Source organism: Orcinus orca, chromosome 13 (genome assembly GCF_937001465.1).
Source record: "Orcinus orca chromosome 13, mOrcOrc1.1, whole genome shotgun sequence".
Lineage (NCBI taxonomy): Eukaryota > Metazoa > Chordata > Mammalia > Artiodactyla > Delphinidae > Orcinus > Orcinus orca.
Window position 1 is genome coordinate 66,273,712 of NC_064571.1, and position 20,285 is coordinate 66,293,996.

The 20,285-nt window shown below is 38.8% G+C and overlaps 2 protein-coding genes across 7 annotated transcripts in view; one reads left to right on the plus strand and one right to left on the minus strand.

Annotated features, from left to right (window-relative positions):
* NLRC4 (NLR family CARD domain containing 4) overlaps positions 1-20,285 on the plus strand; it is a 36,259-nt gene that overhangs the window by 12,488 nt on the left and 3,486 nt on the right. For 2 of the 4 annotated variants that reach the window (XM_033425240.2, XM_033425238.2), the window contains exons 6-7: positions 2,213-2,305; positions 3,424-3,591. In XM_033425240.2, the coding sequence (XP_033281131.1) occupies positions 2,213-2,305; positions 3,424-3,591 (261 nt within the window). Of the gene's footprint in view, positions 1-1,495; positions 2,306-3,423; positions 3,592-20,285 lie in introns of those variants that run through there. The other 2 variants (XM_033425239.2, XM_049696318.1) reach the window with 2 other exon arrangements.
* Positions 5,101-20,285, minus strand: part of SLC30A6 (solute carrier family 30 member 6) — a 51,930-nt gene continuing 36,745 nt past the window's right edge. The window contains exons 15-16 of one of the 3 annotated variants that reach the window (XR_007471025.1): positions 18,583-18,752; positions 5,101-13,940 (exon numbers count right to left, since the gene is read on the minus strand). The gene's annotated coding sequence lies outside the window, so the exon portion shown is untranslated. Of the gene's footprint in view, positions 18,753-20,285 lie in introns of all 3 variants that reach the window. The other 2 variants (XR_007471024.1, XR_007471023.1) reach the window with 2 other exon arrangements.

A 20,285-nucleotide genomic window follows, 5' to 3' on the forward strand; every position in this document is an offset into this window, starting at 1 on the left:
TAAGAAAACACGCGATATTTTCATACTAAGGCATGCTAAGTCTCTCAAATGGAAATTTAATTTTTAGGGAAACTGGAAAAGATAATAAAGACTTCTAGGTAATATCTAACTTGTTTTTAATGACCTTCTTCATGACTGGAATGAAAATTTATTATGGATAAATAATAGGAGAGAATTTCAGGATAATTGAAGATGTCATTTTAAGAAAAGGTAAAGAGGAAGAAAATAAGAAATAGGTGCTTGAAGCTTGGCACATATTCTGTTATATAATAACTGCTTAATAAAGATTTGGATGAATGGATAAAGAAGTGATTGAGAAGCAGAGAGAGAAGGATTTCCTTAAATGTTTTCAGGCTTTCCAAAGCTTACCTATTGCCCTGTAAAGAAGGAGTTAATGTGCATCAATATGAGTTGAGTCTTTTGAGTTCTTAAAGTGTGCATATACCAAGTATGGAGAAACCTTTGCATATTTAAGGATAAACTAGATATGTTCGATTCAGATTATTTTTTAATTTAGATTTTGGTAAAAAAGATGGTCTAGCCTTTTAAAAACAGAATACACAACTGCTAGGAGTCTGTAAAGTTTCCTAAGGAAACTATTTATATGCCAACATAAACCAAAAGCTAGAGAAACCCAGGATTAGAAAAGGCCAGATAAACAATGGAAAGCATGAGAATGATGACCATACTACTTTACTTCTCTACTTGCTCTGCAGCGAGAAAGGCTTAGAACTTAAAATAGCAGCTGTACCCTTTTTAAGAGGAGTTCTGCAGGTTTTTTATTTTAAACCAAATCCCAGAAGATATTTTATTATAAGAAAAAGGGTCATATGATTGCTTAAAATTAATAATAGTGGGCTTCCCTGGTGGCGCAGTGGTTGAGAGTCCGCCTGCCGATGCAGGGGACACGGGCTCGTGCCCCGGTCTGGGAAGATCCCACATGCCGCAGAGCAGCTGGACCCATAAGCCATGGCCGCTGAGCCTGCGCGTCCGGAGCCTGTGCTCCGCAACGGGAGAAGCCACAACAGTGAGAGGCCCGCATACCACAAAATAAATAAATAAATAAATAATAGCTAATATTATAACAAGAGTATATATTCATTAAAAAATTGACTATTTTTTAAAGGAGATTTTTCTCATTATTCTTGATAGGAAAAACTTCAACTAGATTAAACAACCATGATAAATATCTGAAATGAAAAGAATTAAGCAGTGATCAGCTAGAGTGATAGCATTTTATGATTAATGTTTACATGTAATATAGTTTTCCAAATTTTAACCTCAGTATATTCATGTCTTTGTCATTAAAATACATGTCTTGTAGATGGAGTTGGGTCTTGCTTTAAAAAAAAAAATCTAGTCTTATTAATCTCTTTAACTGGAGTGTTTAATCCATTTACATTTAATGTAATTATTTATAGGACTAGATTTCCATCAGTCATTTTGCTATTTGTTTTCTATTTTTCTCATCTGTCTTTTTTTTTTTTTTTTGCAGTACGCGGGCCTCTCACTGTTGTGGCCTCTCCCGTTGTGGAGCACAGGCTCCGGACGCGCAGGCTCAGCGGCCATGGCTCATGGGCCTAGCCGCTCCGTGGCATGTGGGATCTTCCCGGACCGGGGCACGAACCCGTGTCCCCTGCATCGGCAGGTGGACTCACAACCACTGTGCCACCAGGGAAGCCCCTCATCTGTCTTTTTTTAATTTCTAAGTTTTTATTATTAGTATCACCACTATGACATTAACAAAATCATCTAAACTGAGTACACAAAGAACATCTCATCTCATCTGGTTTTTGTTCCTTTGTTTTTCCTTCATGATAGGGCATTTTAGAATTGTAAGCACCCTCGCAGTTTATTTAGTTCACCTTCCTTATTCTAAAGATGAAGACACTGAGGCTTAGAGAAATGGAGTGACTTTACTAAAGTGACATAAAAACTATATTCCCGGATGCTTTAGGCTTTTTGTGAACTCAATTTTTTTAGTCAGAACTTAGAACAAGGAAATATCTGTGCACTAGTCACAGTCGTGGCAATTGGGGGTTAAACCTATCCAGATACTTTTTGAAATAAATTAATTAATCAAGTCAAATAATGGTTTGTATACTATCAACAAAGAAAACAAGGACTCAGAATTCTTCTAAGGATTTTTAAAAATGCATTTATAGTTCCCTGAAAGTCTTGTTGTTTTGGATTAAAAAAATTTTTTTTGCAGCTCAGAATCTTCACAACTTGGCCAAACTGAGCATTCTTGATTTATCTGAAAATCATCTGGAAAAGGATGGAAATGAAGCTCTTCGTGAACTAAGTAAGAATGACAATTTAGGGACTTCCCTGGTAGTCCAGTGGCTAAGACTCTGCACTTGCACTGCAGGGGGCGGTGCAGATTCAATTCCTGGTCAGGGAACTAAGATCCCACATGCAGCACTGTGTGGCCAAAAAAAAAAAAAAAAAAACAAAACGAATTGACAACTTAGCCAAAATCAAATACTCAAATAGTCATCATTATCAGGTACTCAAATAGTCTTTTATCCACATATGCCTTACTAGATGGACCTTAAGTAAGTCATTTAGCCCTTCCTTAAACTGCCCTTGAGGAATACAGGCCCATGGTTTTTGAGTTACCAGTTTTCCCATACTCACTGCACCTGAGACTCCCACCTGCTTGTCTCCTTCTAGTGAGCTAGTGTCTGAGAGTGATATTCAAGACATATCTGCTTAAGTTACTGATAAGATTTTTTTAAAATTAATTTATTTTTGGCTGTGTTGGGTCTTCGTTGCTGTGCGTGGGCTTTCTCTAGCTGCAGCGAGTGGGGGCCACGCTTTGTTGTGGTGTGCGGGCTTCTCACTGCAGTGGCTTTTCTTGTTGCGGAGCACAGGCTTCAGTAGTTGTAGCACGTGGGCTCAGCAGTTGTGGTTCACGAGCTCTAGAGCACAGGCTCAGTAGTTGTGGAGCACAGGCCCAGCTGCTCCACGGCATGTGGGATCCTCCCGGACCAGGGCTTGAACCTGCATCCCCTGCACCAGCAGGAGGATTCTTAACCACTGCGCCACCAAGGGAAGTCCCAGTGATAAGATTTTTAAGGTGTGATAATGCTACTGTGATTATGTTAGAATTAAAAAACCTGATACTTAACTGTCTGAGATTTGCTTCAAAATAATATAGAAGGGAAGGAATTTGATGACGATGAAGCAAGGTTGTCCATGATTCAGAGTTTGTTGAAAGTTGGCTTATTAGTACATATAATTTCATTATATTGTTCTGTATGTTTGTATATTCTTGAACACTTCCCGTAAAAATATTAACAAAAATCCCAAGTAGATCCTTATTGCACATTGAGCAGCCTGCAGAGATAAAAATCATTCCTTCTCCCACATCAATTTTGAGATGGATCCAATTCCTGAACTGCTCTCTGGTTCTTCAAGTTGACAGGCTGCACATCTTGGAACAGCTAAATGTGCTGATGCTGCCCTGGTGCAGTGATGAACGAGTCAGCTTGGACAGGCTGCTGGAGCAACTGAAGTGGGCCCCACAGCTCATCAAGCTTGGGCTGAGAAACTGGAGACTCACAGATGCAGAGGTTAGAATTCTAGGTAGGTATACGCACGGAACCAAGAGAAAAGAAGTTAGCCCTCACAAAGTTCTTCAGTTGGCTTGCTCTATTTAGTTAGTTAGCATCTTTATTTATTTATTTGCCTCCTCTTTTTTATATAAATATATTGAAAGAGGGTTCATACATGTTAAGGAGTAAAATGATTGAAAACACTGGCCTGCCTTCAGGTTTTTAAGCATTTCACCTAACAATGTTAAAAGGAAAAACATTCACGTTATCTGACAAGGTGTATTGTGTTAGGAATTGCTCTTCTAGTCTTAACTGTCTGAAATTCAGCAATGCCCTTCCAATCTTGGGAAATATTTTTACGTCACTTGTTGGGTATTCAAAACATGTAAAGGTAAGTGCAACTTTATGTAAATGGGGTCATGGAATATCTTTAAGTAGCTGTGATATAATCCAGGAACAAACAGAGATACATAAATGACTGAAGACAATAGTTTCAGGCAGTTGATGAAGGGTCTGAACGCTCTCTGTATTAGTTATCAATGTCTGTGTAAGATTACCCCAAAACTTAGTGGCTTAAAACAACTATAAACATTATCTCACGTTTTGGTGGGTCAGGAATTTGGAAGCAGCTTAGCTGGGTGGTTCTGGCTTAGGCTGTCATGACTGGGACTGCTGGAGACCTGCTTCCAAGGTGGCTCCTCATTTGGTTGGCAGGTTAATGCTGGCTGTTGGCTGGAGGCCTTAGTTTCTCATGCCTGGACCTCTCCATAGACTGCTTGCATGTCCTCATAACATGGCAGCTCACTTCCTCCAGAGCAAGAAATCCAAGGGACAACCAATTAGAAGTTGCAGTATCTTTTATGACCTAGCCTTGGAAGACCATTTCTGGTCACCACTGCTGTGTCCTATGGGTTACCCAGGTCAGCCCAATCCACTGTGGGAGGGGACAACACAGAGGAGTGCATACTAGGAGATGAGAATTATTGGAGCCAACTTGAAGGCAGACTACCATATTACCTGAGGCAAAGGACTAGTGAAAACAGCCTTGACTGCCTTCATTTCCCTCATGGATTTTCTAGAATATATTCGTAGTATATATAACATAAAACTTACCATTTTAACCATTTTTAAGTCTACAGTTTTGTGGCATTCACATTCTTATGCAACCACCATCACCAACCATCTCCAGAACTTTTTCATTCTCCCTGGCTGAAACTCTACCCATTAAAGACTAACACCCCTCTTAAAAACGTTCTCTCTTAGAGATACGTATGTCTTTAAGTCCTTACGCTGCCCAAAGGGTTTTTTTTTAACATCTTTATTGGAGTATAATTGCTTTACAATGGTGTATTAGTTTCTGCTTTATAACAAAGTGAATCAGCTATACATACACATATATCCCCATATCTCCTTCTTGTGTCTCCCTCCCACCCTCCCTATCCCACCCCTCTAGGTGGTCACAAAGCACTGAGCTGATCTCCCTGTGTTATGCAGCTTCTTCCCACTTGCTACCCATTTTACATTTGGTAGTGTATATATGTCCATGCCACTCTCTCACTTTGTCCCAGCTTACCCCTTCCCCCTCCCCGGGTCCTCAGGTCCATTCTCTATGTCTGCGTCTTTATTCCTCTCCTGCCCACAGGTTCTTTGGAACCTTTTTTTTTTTTTTTTTTTAGATTCCATATATATATGCTAGCATACAGTATCTGATTTCTCTTTCTGACTTACTTCACTGTGTATGACAGTCTCTAGGTCCATCAACCTCACTACAAATAACTCAATTTTGCTTCCTTTTATGGCTGAGTAATATTCCATTGTATATATGTGCCACATCTCCTTTATGCATTCATCTGTCCATGGACACTTAGGTTGCTTCCATGTCCTGGCTATTGTAAATAGAGCTGCAATGAACATTGTGGTACATGACTCTTTTTGAATTACGGTTTTATCAGGGGATATGCCCAGTAGCAGGATTGCGGTTGTATGGTAGTTCTATTTTTAATTTTTTAAGGAAACTCCATACTGTTCTCCATAGTGGCTGTATCAATTTACATTCCCACCCACAGTGCAAGAGGGTTCCCTTTTCTCCACACCCTCTCCAGCATTTATTGTTTCTAGATATTTTGATGATGGCCATTCTGACTCGTGTGAGATGATACCTCATTCTAGTTTTGATTTGCATTTCTCTAATGATTAGTGATGTTGAGCATCCTTTCATGTGTTTGTTGGCAATGTGTATATCTTCTTTGAAGAGAGGTCTATTTAGGTCCTCTGCCCATATTTGGATTGGGTTGTTTGTTTTTTTGATATTGAGCTGCATGAGCTTCTTGTAAATTTTGGAGATTAATCCTTCGTCAGTTGCTTCATTTGCAAATATTTTCTCCCATTCTGAGCGTCGTCTCTTCATCTTGTTTATGGCTTCCTTTGCTGTACAAAAGCTTTTAAGTTTCATTAGGTCCCATGTGTTTATTTTTGTTTTTATTTCCATTTCTCTAGGAGGTGGGTCAAAAAGGATCTTGCTGTGATTTATGTCATAGAGTGTTCTGCCTATGTTCTCCTCTAAGAGTTTGATAGTGTCTGGCCTTACATTTAGGTCTTTAATCCATTTTGAATTTATTTTTGTGTATGGTGTTAGGGAGTGTTCTAATTTCATTCTTTTACATGTAGCAGTCCAGTTTTCCCAGCACCACTTATTGAAAAGGCTGTATTCTCTCCATTGTATATTCTTGCCTCCTTTACTAAAAATAAGGTGACCATATGTGCATGGCTTTATCTCTGGGCTTCCTATCCTGTTCCATTGATCTATATTTCTGTTTCAGTGCCAGTATCATATTGACTTGATTACTGTAGCTTTGTAGTATAGTCTGAAGTCAAGGAGCCTGATTCCTCCAGCTCCATTTTTCTTTCTCAAGATTGCTTTGGCTATTTGGGGTCATTTGTGTTTCCATAAAAATTATGAATTTTTTTGTCCTAGTTCTGTGAAAAATGCCAGTGGTAGTTTGATAGGTATTGCATTGAATCTGTAGATTGCTTTGGGTAGTAGAGTCATTTTCACAATGTTGATTCTTCCCATCCAAGAACATGGTATATCTCTCCATCTGTTTGTATCACCTTTAATTTCTTTCAACAGTGTCTTATAGTTTTCTGCACACAGGTCTTTTGTCTCCTTAGGTAGGTTTATTCCTAGGTATTTTATTCTTTTTGTTGCAATGGTTAATGGGAGTGTTTCCTTAATTTCTCTTTCAGATTTTTGATCATTAGTGTATAGGAATGCCAGAGATTTCTGTGCATTAAGTTTGTATCCTGCTACTTTACCAGATACATTGATTAGCTCTAGTAGTTTTCTGGTAGCATCTTTAGGATTCTCTATGTATAATATCATGTCATCTGCAAACAGTGACAGCTTTACTTCTTCTTTTCTGATTTGGATTCCTTTTATTTCTTCGTCTTCTCTGACTGCTGTGACCAAAATTTCCAAAACTGTGTTGAATAATAGTGGTGAGAGTGGACAACCTTGTCTTGTTCCTGATCTTAGAGGAAATGGTTTCAGTTTTTCACCAGTGACAAAAATGTTGGCTGTGGGTTTCTCAGATATGGCCTTTATAATGTTGAGGTAAGTTCCCTCTATGCCTACTTTCTGGAGGGTTTTTATCACAAATGGGTGTTGAATTTTGTCGAAAGCTTTTTCTGCATCTATTCAGAAGATCATATAGTTTTTCTCCTTCAATTTGTTAATATGGTTTATCACACCGATTGGTGTGTATATAGAAGAATTCTTGCATTCCTGGGATAAGCCCCACTTGATCATGGTATATGATACTTTTAATGTGCTGTTGGACTCTGTTTGCTAGTATTTTGTTGAGGATTTTTGCATCTATGTTCATCAGTGATATTGGCCTGTAGTTTTCTTTGTGACATCTTTGTCCGGTTTTGGTATCAGGGTGATGGTGGCCTCGTAGAATGAGTTTGGGAGTGTTCCTCCCTCTGCTATACTTTGGAAGAGTTTGAGAGAGATAGGTGTTAGCTATTCTCTAAATGTTTGACAGAATTCGCCTGTGAAGCCATCTGGTCCGGGCCTTTGTTTGTTGGAAGATTTTTCGTCACAGTCTCAATTTCAGTGCTTGTGATTGGTCTGTTTATACTTTCTATTTTTTCCTGGTTCAGTCTCAGAATGTTGTGCTTTTATAAGAATTTGTCCAATTCTTCCAGGTTGTCCACTTTATTGGCATATAGTTGCTTGTAGTAATCTCTCATGATCCTTTGTATTTCTGCAGTGTCAGCTGTTACTTCTCCTTTTTCATTTCTAATTCTATTAAGTCTTCTGCCTTTTTTTTCTTGATGAGTCTAGCTAATGGTTATTCAATTTTGTTTATCTTCTCAAAGAACCAGCTTTTAGTTTTATGGATCTTTGCTATCGTTTCCTTCATTTCTTTTTCATTTATTTCTGATCTGATCTTTATGATTTCTTTCTTTCTGCAAACTTTGGGGTTTTTTTGTTCTTCTTTCTCTAATTGCTTTAGCTGTAAGGTTAGGTTGTTTGAGATGTTTTTTGTTTCTTGAAGTAGGATTGTATTGCTATAAACGTCCCTCTTAGAACTGCTTTTGCTGCATCCCATAGGTTTGGGTTGTCGTGTTTTTATTGCCATTTGTCTCTAAGTATTTTTTGATTTCCTCTTTGATTTCTTCAGTGATATCTTGGTTATTAAGCAGTGTATTATTTAGCCTCCACATGTTTGTATTTTTTACAGATTTTTTTCCAGTAATTGATATCTAGTCTCAGCATTGTGGTTGGAAAAGATACTTGATATGATTTCAATTTTCTTAAATTTACCAAAGCTTGACTTGTGACCCAAGATATGATCTATCCTGGAGGATGTTCCATAAGCACTTGAGAAGAAAGTGTATTCTGTTGTTTTTGGATGGAATGGCCTATAAATGTCAACTAAGTCCATCTTAGTTAATGTATCATTTAAAGCTTGTGTTTCCTTATTTATTTTCATTTTGGATGATCATTTTGGATGATCACCAAGATTTGGATGATCTTGGTGAAAGTGGGGTGTTGAAGTCCCCTACTATGATTGTGTTACTGTCAATTTCCCCTTTTATGGCTGTTAGCTTTTGCCTTATGTATTGATGTGCTCCTACGTTGGGTGAATAAATATTTACAATCATTATATCTTTTTCTTGGATTGATCCCTTGATCATTATGTAGTGTCCTTTTTCTCTTGTAATAGTCTTTATTTTAAAGTCTATCTTGTCTGATATGAGACTTGCTACTCCAGCTTTCTTTTGATTTCCCTTTGCATGGAATATCTTTTTCTAACCCCTCACTTTCAGTCTGTACGTGTCCCTAGGTCTGAAGTGGGTCTCTTGTAGACAGCATATATACGGGTCTTGTTTTTGTATCCATTCAGTTAGTCTATGTCTTTTGGTGGGAGCATTTAATCCATTTACATTTAAGCTAATTATCCATATGTATGCTCCCATTACCATTTTCGTAATTGTTTTGGGTTTGTTATTGTAGGTCTTTTCCTTCCCTTGTGTTTCCTGACCAGAGAAGTTCCTTTAGCATTTGTTGTAAAGCTGGTTTGGTGGTGGTGAATTCTCTTAGCTTTTGCTTGTCTGTAAAGGTTTTAATTTCTCCATGAAATCTGAATGAGATGCTTGCTGGGTAATCTTGGTTGTAGGTTTTTCTCCTTCATCACTTTAAATATGTCTTGCCACTCCCTTCTGGCTTGCAGAGTTTCTGCTGAAAGATCAGCTGTTAACCTTATGGGGATTCCCTTGTATGTTATTTGTTGTTTTTCCCTTGCTGATTTTAATATTTTTTCTTTGTACTTAATTTTTGATAATTTGATTAATATGTGTATTGGTGTGTTTCTCCTTGGATTTATCCTGTACGGGTCTCTCTGCGCTTCCTGGACTTGATTATTTCCTTTCCCATATAAGTTTTCAACTATAATCTCTTCAAATATTTTCTCAGTTCCTTTCTTTTCCTCTTCCTCTGGGACCCCTATAATTCGAATGTTGGTGCGTTTAATGTTGTTCCAGAAGTCTCTAAGACTGTCCTCAATTCTTTTCATTCTTTTTTCTTTATTCTGCTGTGCAGAAGTTATTTCCACTATTTTATCTTCCAGGTCACGTATCCGCTCTGCCTCAGTTATTCTGCTATTGATTCCTTCTAGAGAATTTTTAATTTCATGGATTGTGTTGTTCATCATTGTTTGTTGCTGTTTAGTTCTTCTATGTCCTTGTTAAACGTTTCTTGTATTTTCTCCATTCTGTTTCTAAGATTTTGAATCATCTTTAGTATCATTCCTCTGAATTCTTTTTCAGGTACACTGCCTATTTCCTCTTCATTTTTTTGGTCTGGTGGGTTTTTACCTTGCTCCTTCATCTGCTGTGTGTTTCTGTGTCTTCTCATTTTCCTTAGCTTACTGTGTTTGGGGTCTCCTTTTCACAGGCTGCAGGTACATAGTTCCTGTTGTTTTTGGTGTCTGTCCCCAGTGGCTAAGGTTGGTTCAGTGGGTTGTGTAGGCTTCCTGGTGTAGGGGACTGGTGTCTGTGTTCTGGTGCATGAGGCTGGATCTTGTCTTTCTGGTGGGCAGGACTGTGTCTGCAGGTGTGTTTTGGGGTGTCTGTGACCTTGTTATGATTTTAGGCAGCCTCTCTGCTAATGGGTAGGGCTGTGTTCCTGTCTTGCTGGTTGTTTGGCATGGGGCGTCCAGCATTGTAGCTTGCTGGTTGTTGAGTGGAGCTGGGTCTTGGCGTTGAGATGGAGATCTCTTGGAGAGCTTTTGCCATTTGATATTACATGGAGCTGGGAGGTCTCTGGTGGACGAATGTCCTGAACTCAGATCTCGCACCTCAGAGGCACAGGCCTGACAGCTGACTGGAGCACCAAGACCCTGTCAGCCACATGGCTGCTGGTCTTGCAGAGTCTCCTGGAGAGGCCTGCCCAATGGTTTTGCCTTTCTTAGTGGTGCTCCAAGTTATGGATCTTTCCTTCCCTTAATTTCTAACTCTACTTCCACCTCCTCTACCCCCTCACTTTCCTTAACCCACCAAATCATATCATCTTGGCTGTCATTCTTTCAGGCTTCCCTGCCATTCCAGTTGATGTTGGAAGCAGGTGCCTTCTGTGACAGACTAATTAGTTAGCTAATAATCCCTCTCAGGTAACCTCATACCTAAAGCAAGTTGGAAAGGATATGTCTTTTCTTCAAGGAGGCTGTTGGGGAGTGTGTAGAATTAGAATTACAGGTGGGGGAGGCATTTTTAGGTAAAGACCTTTTACCATCTTTGAAATCTTTAAGTAGGTAGTTGCTTAATTTGCCCACTTCTGAGGCTGGCCATCGAGACCAGAGAAGGAGATGGTGTGTTTATTAAGAACTAAGCTAGGCAGTGATTTGCCATTTTACTTTAATAGCCTAGTGGCTAATCGCTTCCATATGTAAATGAGAAATTTAAACAGAAGACAGCTGACTCTTGGAAATTTAGCTGTTATGATGTACCCCAAAATGCAAGTGAAAAAAATGACTAAATGAACCCTCAATAGTAGTCGCTAATTTGTTCTCAAAGTGTTTTTAAAAAGAATTTGTGGAATTATCATTATATATCTAATAAAACCTAACATTATTATCCCTGTTTTATAAAGAAACAGGGACATCAGAAGGTTCTCATACTGAAGCAGGGAGAGGGTTAGAGACAGAAGAGTTGATGAAAGGAGGGAGAGAGTGTAGGTGCTGGCATGGCTCCCCTCCAGCCATTTCCTCCACCTCCCAGAGGTATAAAAAGCAGTCTACTTGGGCTTGAGGCATAAGAGTGAAGAGTGAAAGCCAAGCATTCTCTGCCTTTGGTCTCTAGCCAGGTGATAAGACTGCTATCTGTCAGGCCCCTCTAGAGGCTCTATCATTATGAAGTGGTTAGGTGCATTTGTTTTGGAGTCAGACAGACCTGCCCATCCCTTCTGCTTGATAGAGGTATGGTCTGCAGCAACGTGAAGTCTCTGAGCCTCAGTTTGCTCATCTGTCAAATGGGGAAAATTATGATGTCTACCATATGAGAGGTTATTGTGCTAATCCGTAATTGAGCTAATGCATATTAAGTAAGAAGTTCAACACTGACCCACTGTATATGCTCAATAAATGGTACCATGATCATTATCCTCTGGCGGGCTTCAAGGGGAACCAGATGCTAGGGTCATTTTCCTTTAAAAAAGATCTTCCTTTGCCTGCAAAATAAAATATAGCCCGCTCGCTTCTGATGTATAAGACCCTTTATAACAGTGTTTCAATACACCTTCCTCTCCACCTTCATCTTCTGCATGCCTCCCCACCTATGTGAGGTTCCATCCTCATGGAACTGTTGCTAGTTCCCAGAAATGCCTTTGTATATGCACTCCCTCTAGGAAGTCCTTCACCTCCTCCTATAGTCCTTTAAGACCAAGCTGACATATCTCCTTCTTGGTGAAACAGTCTCCTTATGCTCTCTCTTCTGCACCGCTACACATAACCTAGATGGTTGTTTTAAGCCTCTTGTCCTGAGTCTTCTGAACTTTTTTTGACTAGGACCCACATTTTAAAAATACATTTTATCTCATGATCCAGTACACACATACATATACATTTTTAAAGTTTCACAGAAAGTAATTATCTTTTGCTATGTGTGATACACTCTGTTATTTTCTATTCTTACTATCTATCCAATTTCACTTAAAACAAATGCTGATTGCAATCCATTAAATTCATCTCATGTTCCTCTAAAGGAGGGGATACCCTGAAGCTTAAGAAAAAGCACTTATCCAAAAAAGGAACCCTGTTTCACTGTTGGTAGGAATGTAAGTTGGTGCAGCCACTATGGAAAACGGTATGGAGGTTCCTTTAAAAACTAAAAATAGAGTTACCATATGATCCAGCAATCCTAGTCCTGGGCATATATCCTGAGAAAACTCTAATTCAAAAAGATACATGCACCCCAGTGTTCAGAGCACTATTTACAAAAGCCAAGACATGGAAACAACCTAAATGTTCATTGACAGATGAACGCATAAAGAAGATGTGGTGCATATATACAATGGAATATTACTTAGCCATAAAAAGCATGAAATAATGCCATTTGCAGCAACATGGATGGATCTAGAGATGATCATATTAAGTGAAGTAAGTCAGAGAAAGACAAATATCATATGATATCACTTACATGTGGAATCTAAAAAAATGATGCAAATACTTATTTACAGAATAGAAATAGACTCACAAACATAGAAAACAATCATATGGTTACCAAAGGGGACAGCGGGGACAGGGGGAGAATTTGGGATTAACATATACACACTACTATACATAAAATAGATGGGCAAGAAGGACCTACTGTACAACACAGGGAACTATATTCAATATCTTGTAATAACATATAATGTTAAATAATCTGAGAAAGAAAAAATATACATACATATATATATATATATAGAACAATCACTTTGGTGTACACCTGAAACTAACACAACATTGTAAATTAACTATACTTCAATTTTAAAAATGGTTATTAAAAAAACCCCCACTGCTCTAATCCATATCCTGGATCCAGGGCTTCTGTTTCCGTGGTCATTTCTGGCTCTGCATTTCTGCTCTTGTGTGACTCTAGATCTGTGTAATCTTGCCTCCTGCAGTGATTCCTTTCCCTGTCCTCCAAGTCAGGGGTCCCCAACCCCCGGGCCTGCAGACCAGTACTGGTCCTTGGCCTGTTAGGAACTGGGCCGCACAGCAGGAGGCGAGGGGCGGGCCAGTGAGCAAAGCTTCATCCACCGCTCCCCATTACTGCCTGAGCCATCTCCACCCACCAACCCACACCCGCTCCCCTGTCCGTGGAAAAATTGTCTTCCACAAAACCAGTCCCTGATGCCATAAAGGTTGGGGACCGCTGCTCCAAGTGACTCAGATCGGTAGAACAGTCACTTATCCTTAATTTCTACTGGAAGGCCCCAGTATAATTATAGATGTAGCAGATTTACTGAATGCTTATAAGTAATTGGGAAGGGTGGGATTACATGATAGTTCTGAATAGCAGATTAAATTTAATATTGGCACTTCCCCATTCCCAATGAGATGCAAGAACATTTCTGCCAATTCAGGCTCTAGTTGCCTGTCAACTGCCCTGTCTTCCTCCATCCCCATCTCTTACAGACCCCAGCAATCCAAAACAAACAAACAAACAAAAAATCCCTCCATGTTATTATGATGAGTAATTCAATTATATCTAGCACCCTAAGCCCAAGCTCAGTTCAGGACCTTCCTTCACATAGCCAAAGACATATTAATGTGCTCTATAAACAACAGGCTTCAGTTCCAGGTCTCTCCTCTACCTCTCCACCACTGGGCTCTATAAACATCAAAGAGAAGAAAAGATTTATTTCCTCCATAATATGAATCATGTTAAAAGGCAGATGAAGCCAGAATTAGGGTTCATTTTGTTTTTGTACTTTTTAAATTGAAGTATAACATACCCACAGAAAAGTGTACAAATCCTAAGTAGATAGTACAAGGAATTTTCATAAGGTTCACATACCCATGTAACTAGTACCCAGATCAAGAAACAGAAGATTGTCAGCTTTATAGCTCCCTTCTCCCAAGGGTAACTGCTATCCGGACTTCTAACATCATAGATTGGTCTTGACTGTTTTTGAATTTTATATAAATGGAATCATGTAGTATGTATTCTTTTGTGTTTTCTTTGGTTGAACATCATGTGTGTGAAATTCATCCATATTATTATGTGTAGTCATGGTTCATTCATTCTCATTGTTGTAAAATCTTCTACTGTGTGAACATACCTCAACTGATTTTCCCATTCTACTGTTGATAATTTGAGTAACTTTTAGTTTTTGAATATTGTGAATAGTGCTGCTATGAACAACCTTGTATATATCTTTTGGTGAACAAATGGCCACATTTCTGCTTGGTATCTATGTAGGAGTGGGTTTGGATTACAGGTAAAGATTATAGGTAAGAATATGTTCAGCTTTAGTACACGTCAGTCTTCCAATGTTCTTATATTCAATTCAGGTTTTAAAAAACAGTGGTTTTCATTATTATATACAGGAATTTATTTTTATTAGAGCACTTACCATTTGAATTTAGAGAATGTATTCATATGTCTGTCTGCCCCACTAAACTGTGAGGTCTTTGAGAACAGGCCCAGGCCATTAGACTTGCTATTGAGTATATATCCCAAACTCAATAAATATTTGTTGTATGAATGAACAAATTAACTTACAGCACTTCCGCAATTTGCCATGAAATATAGGCTAGCTTGGGTTCTTAGAAACCCAATTATAGTAAATGCTATTTTCTTATATATAAAATCAACCAAAAATTCTAAAATACACTTGTATGATTTCACAACCTCTTTACTATATCTGAACCAACCAATTGTTCAAGCCTCTAGCATAAGTTTCCTGGCTCTGGTCCATAACACCTCTCCTGGATCAGACCTGGCTTTGGGATTCCCATCCCCATTTAGTGATGGTATATGTGATGGATGAGATGCAATATGCCTGGAGATGGGATAAGAAAATGCAGACTGGTAATAAGAGATGGGGAGTCTAATGAAATAAGGGCTACATAGGAAGAAGTAAGGAGGAAATATGTCATAGGAAGTATTTAATGAGATACAGGGTAGGGGAGATGCACTGGAGACATAGGGAGTATTTTCAGAAAAGTACCTTTTTACCAAAGGTTTTAGACACCTCCTGGTCCTAACTGAAACCTGGTTCTCCCCTACAGCTCTCTTTAGTCACTTTTTATTTTCTTGACTTTTATGCCTCTCAGAGTTCAAAGGCAAGGTCAGGTTCTCCTTGATTCTCATTCTGCCCTTCTAGTCCACTCCTCCAACCTCATTAAGGATTCCTACTCCCATGAAGCTTAGGTCATTTAACTGGACTATGGTTTGTCCTTTGTTATTGCTATGAATTCTGAACTTCTTGTCACCTTTTCTTATTCACTGAAGCCTTTGGCAACTGTCTTACAGAATTCCTCACCCTCTAACTCTGGTCATCCACCTAGAAGACTTCACTCCTTCTGTGAAGCTACTCAGGCAACACTCAGGAACCTCCTCTTTGGTCCTTCTCTTCCATTCTCCTTCACCCATCTGTGAGCATGGAATTATCAGATTATGATAATTCCACTTAAAATTGTTCTACCTCTGAGATATTAAATTCAGATAATCCATTCTCAAACAACAACCTTCTAAATTTCCATCCTGGTTACTCAATGACTCATCACCAGTTCATTTTACTTCATTGGGACTTCCAGTCTGTTGAGTTCACTACTATCTACTTACTGAATAGCCCCTGTCTATCTCGACTTCCCTTCCTACTTAGTTTAAATTCCACCCTTCATCCTGCAAACATTCTTGTCACAATAGCTGAAACTCTCATGGCCCACAGTATTACAAGTCAATGTAGGCAATGACAGTTAGTGATGGATGTGTGTGATAGATGCAATAGTGAAATGAAGAAAGTATAATGAGAGGTGGAGTCTCTAAATAAAGAAAGACTACTTAATGAGATGCAGGGAGAAAATGAGATGTGGTGGAAAAGTATGAAATTAGATACAGTGTATTTGCTGGCAAAACTGAAAACCTGGATTGTCCTTAATTTTCCACTTTTTCTGTACCTACACTCAGGTTACTGGGGAAAATCACACAATTTGGCAGATAGGTACACTACAAGTTTATAGTGACAAGTTTCAACAAAAATATTTAGAGCAAATGGTAAGAAAGCATTATATAACGAAACTTGTGGTATGCAGCAAAAGCAGGGCTTGAATAAAATTCTCATCGTCTTAAATACTTACATTAGAAAAGGCTGGAAAATTAGTAAGTTTCTAATTTAAGAAGCCAGAAAAACAGAGTAAACCCCAATACAATAAACATAAGAGTATAAATCAATGAAATAGAAAACAAAAATACAATTAAAAAAGATTAGTAAAGCTTAAAGTTGGTTCTTTAAAACGAGTAACAAAATAGATAAAAATTAAGCAAGACTGATCAAGAAAAAACAGAGCAACACAAATAATTTCATTAATCAAAATGGAGACATAAGCACATGTATGTTTGTAGTGGCTTACTCATATCACATATCTGATAAGGGACTACTATCTAGAATATATAAAGAACTCTTACAACTCATTGATAAAAAGACAACTCAATGTTTAGAAAAGGCAAAGGATCTGAATAGGCATTTCTCCAAAGAAGATACATAAATGGCTAATAAGCATCAGAAAAGATGCTCAACATCATTAGCCATCAGGGAAATGCAAATCAAAGCCACAGTGAAATGCCTCTTGCAACCCACTAGGACAGTTATAATAAAACAGGTACGGGCTTCCCTGGTGGCGCAGTGGTTGAGAGTCCGCCTGCCGATGCAAGGGACACGGGTTCGCGCCCCGGTCCGGGAAGATCCCACATGCCGTGGAGCGGCTGGGCCCGTGAGCCATGGCCGCTGAGCCTGTGCGTCCGGAGCCTGTGCTCTGCAACGGGAGAGGCCCCACAGTGAGAGGCCCGCATAGAGCAAAAAAAAAAAAAAAAAAAAGATAAAACAGGTAATAAGTGTTGACAAGGACATAAGAGAAATTGGAAACATTCAATTTTCGAGTAGGAAAACATTCTGGCACCTCTTCAAAAGGTTAAACATAGAGTTACCAATTGCACCCTGAGGTACCCAAGAGAAAATGAAAATATATATCCATACAAAAACTTGTACAGCAATGTTCATAGCATGTTTGGACAACCCAAATGTCCATCACTACTGAATGGATAAACAAAATGTGATATATCCATATAATAGAGTATTATTCAGCCATAAAAAGAATGAAGTATTAGAATACACTATAACATGGATGAACCTTGAAAATATCATACTAAGTGAAAGAAACCAGTCACAAAAGACCACATTATGGTATGACTCCATTTATATGAAATGTCCAAAATAGGCAAATCTATAGTAACAGAAAGTAGATTAATGGTTGCCAATGTCGGGTGTAGGGTGGGAATGAATGCTAGTGACTGTGGAGTTTATTCTTGGGGATGATTAACATGTCCTGGAATTATATAGTAGTGTACAACTTTGTGAATATACTAAAACCCACTACAGTTACACTTTAAAAGGGTGAATTTTATGGTATGTGTATTATATCTCCCCCAAAAGTCCATAGAAGTATATCCTAAGCAATGTATTTTTTAGACATAGAGTGCTTGTCAAAACCACATTTTTAAAAATACAAAAGAATGATAAACTCTACATCAGAATAGTAGTTTCTTTGGGTCAGAAGGTGGCAGATGTGTACAATAGGGGGAACTAGTAGATCCTAGTTTTTACCCATGTTCTTATTCTCAGGCCAAGCGACAGATTCATGAGTGAACAGGTGAAATTAGTGACCTATCCAATTCTGAATACATGAGGTCCATTAAAACAATAAACACAATCTCTCAACATTTCCTGGCAATCTTACTGTGCCTCTGTATGCAGCACTCTCTAAATAAACAATTGCAAACTTTATTCTCCTTAATCCACCAGTCTTCCACTATTTCACAGTGGATGTGATTCTTTTTTCCCTCTCTCCTCCTGTTGCATTATAGTAGGTCTCTCCCCTCCTATCTAAGGGCAGTCTCTGTGCTCTAGCTGTGCTTCAGATCCCAGCCCTGCCCTCATTCCTGTTCAAGGACATCATTTCACCTATTATGCCCCTCTTTACTGACTCTTTCCTATCAGTTTTTTTTTTCATTATCTATCAGTTTTTAAAGATGCTCAAATCTCTCTCATTTTAAATAAAACTCTTCCTGACTCCTATCTTCCTACTATGGCTATCTATCAACCCCTGTCTTTCCCTTCGAGGCAAAAATTTATGTACCCTCCGTACATCTCCACTTCCTGATCATCCTCTGCTTCCTACTCATTCCAGCTGATTCTCTACACACCTGCATGTGTCTTAATTCAATGGAAATTTTCCAGTGTTTCACTTACCTGTGTAAAAGTTGACATTGAGCACTCCCCCTCCTTTTTGAAATGTGCTCTTGACTTCCATGCTACCTTGGTTACTTCTCAGTGTCCTTTGCAATGGCAATTCCTCTACATAGATATTAAATGCTCCAAATTTCTCTTAAAACTTGGTCCTAGGTTCTCTGCTCTTCTTCCTTAGAGATTACATTTAATCTTAAAGCTTTAAGTGCCATTTTAAAATTCTGACTCCCAAAATTTTGTTTCTAGCCCATCAGCAATCTGGGACTATCAGAAAGAAATCATCGCTAGCTCAGGGATCTATTTCACCTGTTTTAACTTAACCCTTTTTTAGACGACATAGTTTGATTTAAATGTTTGAGGCGGAACTCTCTTATCCAGCATGTTCTCAAAAAGACAGCCGTCACATCTGAACTCCATTATCCAGTTTGTTCTCAAAAAAAAAAAAAAAAAACAAAACCCACCACAGACCATACTCATGTTCTAGCTCAGTGGTAAATCCTGGGCCAAATCATTCTGCCACATGGATCCTGATAATTTTCCAAGTGCTCTTTCTTGTTTTCTAATTGTATTCTTTTAAAAAAAAAAAGCATCTTATTTTTGCTGTGTTAGACGCAGTAACTTTTCAGGGTCTCTGAAAAAAACTAGGTTTTTGATGTTAGTTTTTCCTGTTCCCTATGTTGCCTCAATTTTGTTTGGCTTTTAGTCAAAGGAACAGCCTTCCTTGTTGGCGGCTGTTCTCAATTGTCTGGTATTCCTATACTGTTCTCTTCTCATTTTAGAGTGAGGCACAAGTTGATAGGAAGCTCTGTGCACCTGAGGGAGGGGATTAGGTTCACTGTGGGTGATGAGGAAAGAAAAATAGACTCTTCCTTTGTGGAGCCTTTCCTTGGAGGCAATTCAATACTACCTGAGAAGGATCCTTACTCCTGAAGCATGTAAGCCCAGTTGCCACTGCTCTGGAAACAAAGTGGAGTTGCAAAGCCTATTGCCTTTGTGTGCTCCGGGGCACCCTGACCTACCACAGCACCTAACACCCATCTAATTACTTTTTTTTTAATTTATTTATTTTTATTGAAGTATAGTTGATTTACAATGTTGTGCCAGTAATTACTTTATAATGTATGTTTTCGCACTATATTATAAGCCCAATGAGACAGAGACCATGTATGTCCTTTTACATATCCCTAGCACCTAGCACAATCCGGGGTACACAGTAGGCACTCAAAAATGTTTGCTGAATAAATAAATGGTAAGAGCTCTGGGTCAGGGGAACTACAGGGTGGTCTCTGGCAACACTAGAGTTTTGTTTAGGATGAAGGGACCTTCAAGGATCAGAATCCTTCTACCCAGAGGATTTGAGATTCTGCCTGAAATTTGGATCGAGCCACTTGTGTTCTCCACAGCCCACGTATAGCCTACAGCTCTAAATGTCACAGATTCCTCTTTTCTCAGTAGTCTGCTCCTCTGCAGATTAAATGAACAAAATGCATGCCCTTGATTATGGATTATATTGCTTGTTCTTGGTTCTTTTGCTTGTGCACATTCTAGTAATTATGCAAGAAGCTCTCTTATTCTTTAAGCTTGGCAGACAGCCTGTATAAAGAGCTTACCCTCTGAGGATGGAATGGGCTTGAAATTCTTCTCTGTTAAAGTTCCTTTTAGGTGGTGAAATCTGTTCTACTAGTTGGGAAGGAGAAATGAAGTTG